The sequence below is a fragment of the Myzus persicae genome, unplaced genomic scaffold (assembly GCF_001856785.1).
Source record: "Myzus persicae strain clone G006 unplaced genomic scaffold, MPER_G0061.0, whole genome shotgun sequence".
Classification (NCBI taxonomy): Eukaryota; Metazoa; Arthropoda; class Insecta; order Hemiptera; family Aphididae; genus Myzus; species Myzus persicae.
This window is the reverse complement of record NW_019100482.1, coordinates 412,161-425,246: the sequence shown is the minus strand read 5'-3', so window position 1 is coordinate 425,246 and position 13,086 is coordinate 412,161. Positions and strand designations below refer to the sequence as shown.

The 13,086-nt window shown below is 27.5% G+C and overlaps 1 protein-coding gene and 1 long non-coding RNA gene across 2 annotated transcripts; one reads left to right on the top strand and one right to left on the bottom strand.

Moving 5' to 3' along the window:
* Window positions 1–1,632: 1,632 nt before the first annotated feature.
* On the top strand, window positions 1,633–11,735 carry LOC111027334. Its single transcript, XM_022305695.1, has 3 exons — window positions 1,633–1,983; window positions 11,444–11,599; window positions 11,666–11,735. The coding sequence occupies exons 1-3, from the start codon at window positions 1,796–1,798 to the stop codon at window positions 11,670–11,672; spliced, it is 351 nt and encodes a 116-aa protein (XP_022161387.1). The 5' UTR covers window positions 1,633–1,795; the 3' UTR covers window positions 11,673–11,735.
* LOC111027357 lies at window positions 3,418–4,384 on the bottom strand. The gene is made up of 3 exons (XR_002603774.1): window positions 4,075–4,384; window positions 3,635–4,004; window positions 3,418–3,447 (listed from the first exon to the last, which is right to left on the bottom strand). It is a non-coding gene; the product is annotated as an uncharacterized LOC111027357 (long non-coding RNA).
* Window positions 11,736–13,086: the final 1,351 nt, after the last annotated feature.

Here is a 13,086-nt window from a genome sequence, read left to right as displayed (position 1 = left end):
GTTATTATTTTTCCTATTTGGGAATCATTTTTTAGAACTGTTTCAAGTCCAAGGTTTAAAGTTTTTATAATTTTAATTTTTAGTTACTAATAAGACATTTAAAAAATATCCATCAAATGTCTACTTTCATTCAGATGATGATGAGTGAACATTTCCAAGTACATTTTTTAGCATTTGTCAAGGCATTAGTCAATTCAAATTGGTCTAGTAAATACATGTGTACCTAACTAACAAACCTACAAACCTCCACTTTTCATGATTTTTTTGAAAAAACTATGTACTTCAAGTAATATGCAAAATGACTCCTGCAATAACTATGAACTAAACTTGTACTTAAATTGTATAGAAAAAGGTTCAATGAATTAATAAGGTTCTATTGAAGAGATACATTTTTTGACATTGTGGTATGGTTTGTACCACCCTTAGTCCTCACCTCCTTTAAGTGATAGCCTTAGTAGGTACACGGCTATTGAAAATCGTTACTGGTTACTTAGTATTGCAGTATAGTTTAAAATCACACCATTGTTTAGCAAATAGGTACATCAGTGACTGCACACTATTGAATAATAGAGTTTAATAAGACATTAATGTCGATCCAAGATAGAATATTATAGGCTATATTAAAGTATACCTATTACCTATATATAAATATTATATATATATATTAGTATTATACTCGTATATTATCATATTATCATATATTATTGTTATTATATATTTATATACAATTTTTTTTTACTTTTGTAAATTTCAAAGCCTAGTTCTGAATTTCTCACAAGCCTCGAAACTTCTAGAGTTTTGTATTAAGTTATGATTTTGCATTTTTGCCATTAAAACTAAAAACAATATTGTGAGTTTCCCGAAAAAATAATGGACTCGCGACAGTAGGGTAGGTAGCTAAATAGCTTGTATGCAGAGTTCCGTGTTATGAATTGTATGGATTTAAATACTCCCAACACTACATCGGAATATAATATATTTCGGAATCTGAAATACAAAATGTATCGTGTCATCCAAAGATGTAAAAAAACTCGAAAACTGATGATGATTTCATATTATATTATAATATCTATCATCTATGGCGTAAGTCGATTATCGTCACTCATCGGAGACTATATTCACAATTCTAATGATTTCTACGAACAAAAGATAAATATGTAAGGCAACAATAAACCGATGATTAGTTAAACACCACATTTACTCCCAAATTTCATTCTGCTCGAGTAAATTTTATAAAAATATCTCGATCCTTCCAGTTTGTAGTGAGATGAAGAAAGAAGTTCCTTGATATGGTTTCCGCACTCTAAATATGGTACAGCTAAATTTAACCACAAGAGTCGATGTATACGTAAGTTTGATTACCTATTCTCTTACATATTTTTACTTTTTAGTTTTAAAATTAAAATGTATTGCTTCGGACAATTTGCTACCTACCTGGGTGACGTGGACGCATTATGTTTTATTCCCGATCAAATATGCTTGTGCTTCCAACATTTCAACACTATCTTAATCAAAAATCAAATTAATAAATTTAAACAAAAATTAAATAATATACTTCATATTATATTGTTATAATTCAAATTTAAAATTATAAACTATTTTGGTTACCTTACAATTATTGGTTAGATCACATTTCATTAATTCGATGAAAAAACCTCAAATACGGACCTCTTTGGAATAACGATTTAAAATTTGTATTATAGTATAATTATGTCTTTGGTTTTATCATATTGACGTAATTTAATACAATCCATGGCGTTTGTCAATGTCAGTTGCAGAAGACGCAGTCCATTAAATGTTCTACAATTTCAGTTCGCAAAGCAGACTTGAACAAGAAAAATACTGCGTTCCGTACTGTTTTTTTTTCGTAACAATTCAAAATATTTCTGAACTTAAGTTCAATTGTATTTATCTGAAGTTAGTTTGGTTGTGCACACACAATATCACGGATTTCGCTGAAGCCCGAAAGGGTCAATGTTCAAGGTAATTAAGTTTTTTTTTCATATTCCTTTGGGGCTTAAATGTACTTTTTCCTGTTTTTTACTTTTTAAAAATATTTGATGCCATGAAAAATATGCTACCTAAGACATGTAGTAGCGTCTTATTTTATGTCTGAGCACAAAATGCATAAAATACAAGAGATCAAATAATACGAACTCCGCTCGATGTCGTCGTTTTTCCTGCCCCCCCCCCTAATTGAATTTAGTTGGTGCATTGGGGAGGTCAAAATTTAAAATTTTCAGTAGTTTTAAGTTAAAGTTCACAATTATAAGGAATAACTTGAATTTTAAGTAAAACCTGCAGTTATTGACAAAATCGATTTTAGTTTTTGGTGTTTTCTAAAGCAAATAACCCCATATCATTTTAAAAATATTTTGACTTGTTTTGAGCTATTTACGGACATTTTTAGTTTACAATTTATTTAGTTTTTTTTTATGGATGTCAATACACTTTTATTTATTTGGTCAAAAAACTTGATAATTTAATACAAGGCACCAGATATATTTTGATAACAGCAGTTGAAAAATATTAAAAATACAAATGCACGAATTTGTCTTATAATCAAAGCATTTAAAGTTCGAATTTTGACCATGTACGTTAAAGTCATAAAAATGTGCAAATAATTTTAAATTAGTAATTCATAAATATATTTCTTTTTTAATCTGAGGTTTTGAAATTTAATACAAGATTCCTTTCAAGTTTGTCTACCCTCATCAAAAAAAAAAAAATTCTACCAGGAAGTCGAATAAAATTCTTATGAGTGATTAAGTTGAAATTTCTGCAACGTTTTTATTCAACACGTTTGTGTATCATCTGAAATATAGGACTAGTCAAACACTTTACTTTGGTTGGATAGTGTAGGCGTTATTCAACTGATGGGACGACAATCAATACATCTTAATTTCTACTTACATTATTTGCACCAAACACTCTGGTAAATTGTGATTTTGTGTCCTATAATTTGTCAATAGAATACTTGTGTCAACAAATATTGCAGACAATTTAAATGTACTTTAAATACAGTCATATAGACGCATTGGTGACTAATATTACTGATCCAAGGGGTTCATTGAGAATTTTAAGTAGCAACAAAATAAATTGATAGTGTTTTATATTAATAATATTGTACATCATTAATTATAATTAACATTTTTTCCCTTCAATAACAAATATATAATCACCCTTGGTTGTTACTTGATTAACAGTTCTATTATAATATTATTTCATCTTCAAGAAATATTAAACATAATTTATACTGATACTTTAATTTTTTATTCTCAATTGGCAATTTTCCGATTTCAATTTTTGCTTCATTCACATTTTTTGATTGAATTTTCTTATCAAATTCGCTTGACGTCTGAAACCGTGCAACTGCGTTTGTCAATTCATCGTTTTTGTATTGAGTATATTCAACTATTCTTGCATTTTGTGGATTTTTGTCTCAAACTAAAGTAAAACATACTAGAATTAACACATCATTTAAGTAATATTATTTACATAGTTTATTAGTTTATGAGTAAATAGTTATTTTCAACGAGAAAACGTTGTTTACATGTATAATACTAAAATGTATTAAGCACAGAGATCGCTAGTAAGTTAATCACTTCAGGTTATTTTGAGAAAATTGTTTTACCTCTTCAATAGTAGATTTCATTTGGTTTGCTTCTAATTGTTGACGTTTTCGGCATTTGATATTAAATTCTAATTGCGTTATCATATATTCCTCTAATTCCTCTGCCTGTTCGGTCTTATTTCGTGGTTCATCATTTTTTTGTTTCACGCCTTCAAAGACTTTATTTGCTTTCCAGATGTTTGGTAAAAATAAAAATAAACAAAGATTGACATCACTTGTATTATATTCGACAAAATTGTTTCATGACAAGGTAATACGTATTTTTTTTCTTGTACTCCATTTTCTAAAATTCATTTCTTACTTGTCTGCAGAGTAAAGTTGATTGTCTATTTAGTAATTTACATTTCTGATCATAATCTTCCTTTTGAATCTGTTAAAAAATATACTTCTGTATTATTATTCAATGCAACTGACATAATATTATTGTTTCGTACTGTTACCTCTGGTTTTTGAATCTTTGAATCTTTATCCAAGACTTCTCATTTATTATAGAAGATAGTATATTTTTGTTTTTCGAGTAACGCTCTTGTAGCTTTTTCTTTATCTACTAATTCTACTGCTCTTTTTACATCATACAAGCTTTTAATCACTACGCCTCGATATTGAAGCTGTTTTTTCTCTTGACTGTCGTATTTTAAAAGTAAACTATATTGAACAAAACAAATGGTCTATATATTTTACTTGCATTTCTTCAATTATAGTATAAGGTTAAGACGTAACCTAACCTTTTGATCACTTGTTCCAAAGCAAATATTTTATTTTCATAATGTCTTTCTTTTATTGAACCCGAAATGAATAATTAATCCAAAATTTAAAACGTGACAACCGAAAACTGTTATAGGATATGTATGTATGTGACAACCATTCAAATCATTAAAAATACTTAATATCCATGCGACCAGGGGTATACACAGCAACTTACGCTCATATTCAATGTACTTAACTGCATGTAGTAGGTATATTTTTAGCATTGAATTAAATTCTAAATTTTTTTTAAATTATAAGAATATTATTTTGATCAAACCAACTTTACGCACCAATATTAAATTTATAATTTGCTACGTATTGTATTTCAATATATATAACCTACATTTAAAGTAACAATTGTCGTGACTATTCGTAACACGGTCACGAAATTGTTATTAATTACTTAATAAATATTATAAATTGCTAAACACAAATCCAGTTTATAATTATTATTGATAATGGTAGATTATAGTTATAGAATTTACCGAATTTTATTGCCGGTTCCTTGTCTTCAATTTTACCATATTTCGACTAGTACTGTAAAATACAATTTTTATTACACACTTAATATAAACTCTCACTCTTAAGTGAGTTCAAAAACGACATTTTTTAAATTTTATAAAATTAATTGGACCTACCCTAACTTTATCAAACAATACACAAAATATATTTACTTTATGCTACGAACAATATAATTTTGAACTGAATTCTGTGAACTCAATAAAACAAAAATATTTATAAATAACGAAATAACGTCTTTATACTTTTTAATATTAAATTAATAAAGAAACATGTTTTTTTTTAAGATTCCACTATTTAATAACTCGCTTTGACAAATGACAATATCTTACGAGAGGACAGTCGAGGTTACTGAATCTCTTCGACAGATCAAGATTGAGTTTCATACATTCTTCTAATTTTTGCTTTATTATTGTTATGTCTTCTCCTGTTTATATGAACCTTGTTTTTTGTTTCTCCAATTGATGCTAGAATACATATTATAATATATATTATGCAATGCATGTAAATACTAATTTTTGAATTACAGCGATTTCGATTAATTTCTTATTTTCCAATTGCTCTGCTAATATTATTCGTTTAAATGTGCAGTTCATTTGTCTGTATAATCCATGTTCATTTTCTTTCAATTCGTCGACCGTTATCAATAATTCATTTGCTTCGTCCTAAAAAAAATATTCACCAAGTTAACCATTTTCTAAATTATGTTTAATAATTAAAATGATAAATAAAATAATCACCAATTTTCTTTGCAAGCTATTGTTCTGTTTGAGCAGNATATATTTTACTTGCATTTCTTCAATTATAGTATAAGGTTAAGACGTAACCTAACCTTTTGATCACTTGTTCCAAAGCAAATATTTTATTTTCATAGTGTCTTTCTTTTATTGAACCCGAAATGATTAATTAATCCAAAATTTAAAACGTGACAACCGAAAACTGTTATAGGATATGTATGTATGTGACAACCATTCAAATCATTAAAAATACTTAATATCCATGCGACCAGGGGTATACACAGCAACTTACGTTCATATTCAATGTACTTAACTGCATGTAGTAGGTATATTTTTAGCATTGAATAAAATTCTAAATTTTTTTTAAATTATAAGAATAATATTTTGATCAAACCAACTTTACGCACCAATATTAAATTTATAATTTGCTACGTATTGTATTTCAATATATATAACCTGCATTTAAAGTAACAATTGTCGTGACTATTCGTAACACGGTCACGAAATTGTTATTAATTACCTAATAAATATTACAAATTTCTAAATACAAATCCAGTTTACAATTATTATTGATAATGGTAGATTATAGTAAGAATTTATCGCATTTTATTGCCGGTTCCTTGTCTTCAATTTTACCATATTTCGACTGGTACTGTAAAATACAATTTTTATTACACACTTAATATAAACTTTCACTCTTAAGTGAGTTCAAAAACGACATTTTTTAAATTTTATAAAATTTATTGGACCTACCCTAACTTTATCAAACTATACACAAAATATATTTACTTTATGCTACGAACAATATACTTTTGAACTGAATCTGTGAACTCAATAAAACAAAAATATTTATAAATAACGCAATTACGACTTAATACTTTTTAATTAAATTAATAAAGAAACATGTTTTTTTTTAAGATTCTACTATTTAATAACTCGCTTTGACAAATGACAATATCTTACGAGAGGACAGTCGAGGTTACTGAATCTCTTCGACAGATCAAGATTGAGTTTCATACATTCTTCTAATTTTTGCTTTATTATTGTTATGTCTTCTCCTGTTTATATGAACCTTGTGTTTTGTTTCTCCAATTGATGCTAGAATACATATTATAATATATTTTATGCAATGCATGTAAATACTAATTTTTGATTTACAGCGATTTCGATTAATTTCTTATTTTCCAATTGCTCTGCCAATATTATTCGTTTAAATGTGTTCATTTGTCTGTATAATCCACGTTCATTTTCTTTCAATTCGTCGACCGTTATCAATAATTCATTTGCTTCGTCCTAAACAAAATATTCTCCAAGTTAACCATTTTCTAAATTATGTTTAATAATTAAAATGATAAATAAAATAATCACCAATATTCTTTGTAAGCTATTGTTCTGTTTGAGCAGACTCGAATATCGAAGTATTGATTCTGCACATTCCTTATTCATAGTTTTTATTTTTTTTTCCAGATCTGTTACAAGTTTTTCAGAATCTGTTAATTTGATCTGCTAAAATATTTTCTTGTGTAATATATTATACTTAATTTATATCAAACGCAACACATAGTCATGTAATACTTACCAATACATTCTCAACCTTAGTCTCGAGAATTTTATTGGCCCTTGCCAATCCTGTAATTTGAATTTCTTTGCAACGTAATTCGTCCGCATAGTTACTAATTTGTGTTTTCCGTGCTTTAATCTCAATCTGAAATCATACACGTGAAATAAATTTATAACTTTTTAAAATATCGAAATCACTTCAAGTTATTCAATCTTAGCTTTTGTTTTGTCATTTTCAGCTTTCGTTCGAAGTTTATGCTTGATTTCTTTTTCTTTTTCAAGTTTACCTTTCGCGTGAATTTTTTCAAGCTTTCTGTTTACAACCTAAATATTTATTTTATATTTACTTATCGTGGACATAATGTGGACGTCAATCGTATTGGTATTATACTATTGTGACTAAAGCTGCATTACTCTCCGTGAATTCTTTATATTTTTTTTCCAATTCTTCGCGTTTTTCTTTCGAATTCCCATTGGCCATTTACAATTTTTTTTATCCGTGATTAGCTTATTGATTTCCTTATTTAATTCCAAGACTTTTGCTTGGACATTTGGTAGTTTGATTGTATTTTCCTTAAAAAATACTATATAATGATATATTTAATACTAAATGAATACAAGGGTACTCGTTTGAATGTAATTTAAATTATACGTAAGAAAAATTATAGAAATACCTGCAGACCAATACGGAATATTTGTTGTTTATCGAAGATGTGTTTACAGTAAACATCGGTATGTGTAGCTACTCTCATAATCAGAATTAAAATAAAAAAGAAAAAACGGACCTACATAATTTATTCAAAGTAGGTATTCATTTTAATTCTGATTATGAGAGTAGCTACACATACCGATGTTTACTGTAAACACATCTTCGACAAACAACGAATATTCCGTATTGGTCTGTAGGTATTTCTATAATTTTTCTTACGCATTATTTAAATTACATTCAAACGTGTACCCTTGTATTTATTTAGTATTAAATATATCATTATATTGTATTTTTTAAAGAAAATTCAATGAAACTACCAAATGTCCAAGCAAAAGTCTTGGAATTAAATAAGGAAATCAATAAGCTAATCACGGATAAAAAAAATTTGTAAATGGCCAATGGGAATTCGAAACAAAAACGCGAAGAATTGGAAAAAAAATATAAGAATTCACGGAGACCAATGAAGCATTAGTCACAATAGTATAATACCAATACGATTGACGTGCGCACTATGTCCACGATAAGTAAATCTAAAATAAATACTTAGGTTGCGAACAGAAATATTGAAAAAAATTACAAGAAATGTAAACTAGCAAAAGTAAAAGAATTCAAGGATAAACTACGAACAAAAGCTGAAAATGACAAAACAAAGCTAAGATTGAAGAAGAACTTGAAGTGATTTCGATATTTAAAAAAGTTATAAAATTATTTCACGTGTATGATTTCAGATTGAGAATACAGCATGGGAAACACAAATTAGTAACTATGCGGACGAATTACGTTGCAAAGAAATACAAATTACAGGATCGGCAAGGGCCAATAAAAATTCTCGAGACTAAGGTTGATAATGTATTGGTAAGTATTACATAACTATGTGTCGTGTTTGATATAAATTAAGCATACTATATTTCATAAGAAAATATTTTCGCAGATAAAATTAACAGATTCTGAAAAACTTGTAACAGATCTGGAAAAAAAAATAAAAACTATGAATAAGGAATGTGCAGAATCAATACTTCGATATTCGAGTCTGCTCAAACAGAACAATAGCTTACAAAGAATATTGGTGATTATTTTATTTATCATTTTAATTATTAAACATAATTTAGAAAATGGTTAACTTGGAGAATATTTTGTTTAGGACGAAGCAAATGAATTATTGATAACGGTCGACGAATTGAAAGAAAATGAACGTGGATTATACAGACAAATGAACACATTTAAACGAATAATATTGGCAGAGCAATTGGAAAATAAGAAATTAATCGAAATCGCTGTAAATCAAAAATTAGTATTTACATGCATTGCATAAAATATATTATAATATGTATTCTAGCATCAATTGGAGAAACAAAACACAAGGTTCATATAAACAGGAGAAGACATAACAATAATAAAGCGAAAATTAGAAGAATGTATGAAACTCAATCTTGATCTGTCGAAGAGATTCAGTAACCTCGACTGTCCTCTCGTAAGATATTGTCATTTGTCAAAGCGAGTTATTAAATAGTAGAATCTTAAAAAAAAACATGTTTCTTTATTAATTTAATTAAAAAGTATTAAGTCGTAATTGCGTTATTTATAAATATTTTTGTTTTATTGAGTTCACAGATTCAGTTCAAAAGTATATTGTTCGTAGCATAAAGTAAATATATTTTGTGTATTGTTTGATAAAGTTAGGGTAGGTCCAATAAATTTTATAAAATTTAAAAAATGTCGTTTTTGAACTCACTTAAGAGTGAGAGTTTATATTAAGTGTGTAATAAAAATTGTATTTTACAGTACCAGTCGAAATATGGTAAAATTGAAGACAAGGAACCGGCAATAAAATGCGATAAATTCTTACTATAATCTACCATTATCAATAATAATTGTAAACTGGATTTGTATTTAGAAATTTGTAATATTTATTAGGTAATTAATAACAATTTCGTGACCGTGTTACGAATAGTCACGACAATTGTTACTTTAAATGTAGGTTATATATATTGAAATACAATACGTAGCAAATTATAAATTTAATATTGGTGCGTAAAGTTGGTTTGATCAAAATAATATTCTTATAATTTAAAAAAAATTTAGAATTTAATTCAATGCTAAAAATATACCTACTACATGCAGTTAAGTACATTGAATATGAGCGTAAGTTGCTGTGTATACCCCTGGTCGCATGGATATTAAGTATTTTTAATGATTTGAATGGTTGTCACATACATACATATCCTATAACTGTTTTCGGTTGTCACGTTTTAAATTTTGGATTAATTATTCATTTCGGGTTCAATAAAAGAAAGACATTATGAAAATAAAATATTTGCTTTGGAACAAGTGATCAAAAGGTTAGGTTACGTCTTAACCTTATACTATAATTGAAGAAATGCAAGTAAAATATATAGACCATTTGTTTTGTTCAATATAGTTTACTTTTAAAATACGACAGTCAAGAGAAAAAACAGCTTCAATATCGAGGCGTAGTGATTAAAAGCTTGTATGATGTAAAAAGAGCAGTAGAATTAGTAGATAAAGAAAAAGCTACAAGAGCGTTACTCGAAAAACAAAAATATACTATCTTCTATAATAAATGAGAAGTCTTGGATAAAGATTCAAAGATTCAAAAACCAGAGGTAACAGTACGAAACAATAATATTATGTCAGTTGCATTGAATAATAATACAGAAGTATATTTTTTAACAGATTCAAAAGGAAGATTATGATCAGAAATGTAAATTACTAAATAGACAATCAACTTTTCTCTGCAGACAAGTAAGAAATGATTTTTAGAAAATGGAGTCCATGAAAAAAAGTACGTATTACCTTGTCATGAAACAATTTTGTCGAATATAATACAAGTGATGTCAATCTTTGTTTATTTTTATTTTTACCAAACATCTGGAAAGCAAATAAAGTCTTTGAAGGCGTGAAACAAAAAAATGATGAACCACGAAATAAGACCGAACAGGCAGAGGAATTAGAGGAATATATGATAACGCAATTAGAATTTAATATCAAATGCCGAAAACGTCAACAATTAGAAGCAAACCAAATGAAATCTACTATTGAAGAGGTAAAACAATTTTCTCAAAATAACCTGAAGTGATTAACTTACTAGCGATCTCTGTGCTTAATACATTTTAGTATTATACATGTAAACAACGTTTTCTCGTTGAAAATAACTATTTACTCATAAACTAATAAACTATGTAAATAATATTACTTAAATGATGTGTTAATTCTAGTATGTTATACTTTAGTTTGAGACAAAAATCCACAAAATGCAAAACCAGTTGAATAATTCTAAAAAAAAAAAAACGATGAATTGACAAACGGAGTTGCACGATTTCAGACGTCAAGCGAATTCGATAAGAAAATTCAATCAAAAAATGTGAATGAAGCAAAAATTAAAATCGGAAAATTGCCAATTGAGAATAAAAAATTAAAGTATCAGTGTAACTTATGTTTAATATTTCTTGAAGATGAAATAATATTATATTGGAACTGTTAATCAAGTAACTACCGCATGCATATCTATTTTTTTAGATTTGAAAACAAATGTATTTCGAAGTTGAAGGACGAAAATAAATCATTAAAATTCAGATTGATGACTGGAGAACGGAATTTGTTATACCTTCAAACGAAATTCGATAAATTGTACAACCAGAAACAACGCCAGATAAATGCACCGAGCATACCCGAGTACTTGAAAAAAATAGTTATAATGCCCTATAAATTATAAACTGTTTTGATCAATGTGTGTTGCAGATTGTAGTTGCAGTGAAGAAGAAAGTCTGTTTTCCAGTTGTGTTCAAGCACAAAATGTCTACAGTTTTATAATATACATTACTTATTGTTATACATGAATTTTATAATATAATAAATATACATATAAAAAAAATGTTTCATTTTTTGAATAGTTTAAAGATTCAAAAGCAATCGAACGTTTGAATTTACCTTTTTGAACGAGTAACTAATAAAGTAATCTATAATCATTATTTTAGTAATTATATACATTATATATTACCTATGTATTATATTATAGTTGTTATTATAGTAACCTCTAACATAAGTAGGGCTTGTTTTAAAATTTCTTGATGAATATTTTGTTATTTAGTCATCGATTATGCATTGACTTCTACAAATATTGTTAAAACGAAAGAGAGCACTTTAGGCATTTAAGGTATTTTGTTACAAAAATGAAAATAACAGAATCCATAAAAGATCTTAGAATCAATTTCATGGTGGTTGCAATCATAATATACTAAGCCGTGTAAGTAAAGTCAAGAAGGTCAAGAACGGCCAGCTAAAAGGAAAAAGTATGTGAAAACAACTACACGCATCAAAAAAGAATTGCAAGTGCAGCTTACCATGAAAGCAATCTTGAAGAATATTTAATCGGAATTGCTGATAATTTACAAATGTAAGGTATTTTTTATTATGGAAACATTTTTACATAGGTACATATTTTTTATGATCATTATTATTAAACGACGTTATAGAAACATTTTTATACCTGTGGAAATCAAAATAAATTTAAAAAATTTTATTTTTATTTTTTACGGGGAAAATCACTTGATGGGGAAATGTATTACGGGGATGTGACCTGTATATATCCGTTTGCTAGTCCTATATTTCAGATGATGTACACAAGGCCAAATGTAAACTCCTACACAAATAACCTTTTTACCTGAATCATCATTAAATGTATAAACTCCTACACTAATAACCTTTTAAAAGTTTTACCTGAAAATCAAAGATAATGTAATCTCCTAGATAGAAATTTTTCCCTTTAAAAAAATGGGGTAATATTACTTAAATTCACAATTTTGAAGTTGAAAAGCTCAAAAAGCTCAACATTATCATAACTTGAAAATAATAAATATATATTATTCAATAAACAAACGCTTGAATGGAGCTTGTTTATAGCGCATTAGCGCTGCAGTATGATGATTATCGAAGGTTAGATTATATCCATATTATATACTATACTATACGTTCATATCGGCACTTGCGGTACAAAATTTTTTAAATAGATCAGCGATGTTTGGTATTATGATAATGATTATTGTTTTTTTAACAGTTTTATTATATTTTTCAAGACCATATTAATTTTTTGTAGGAGTTAACACTATCTTTGATAGGAGTTAACACTATATTTTGTGGGAGTTAACACTATCTTTTGTAGG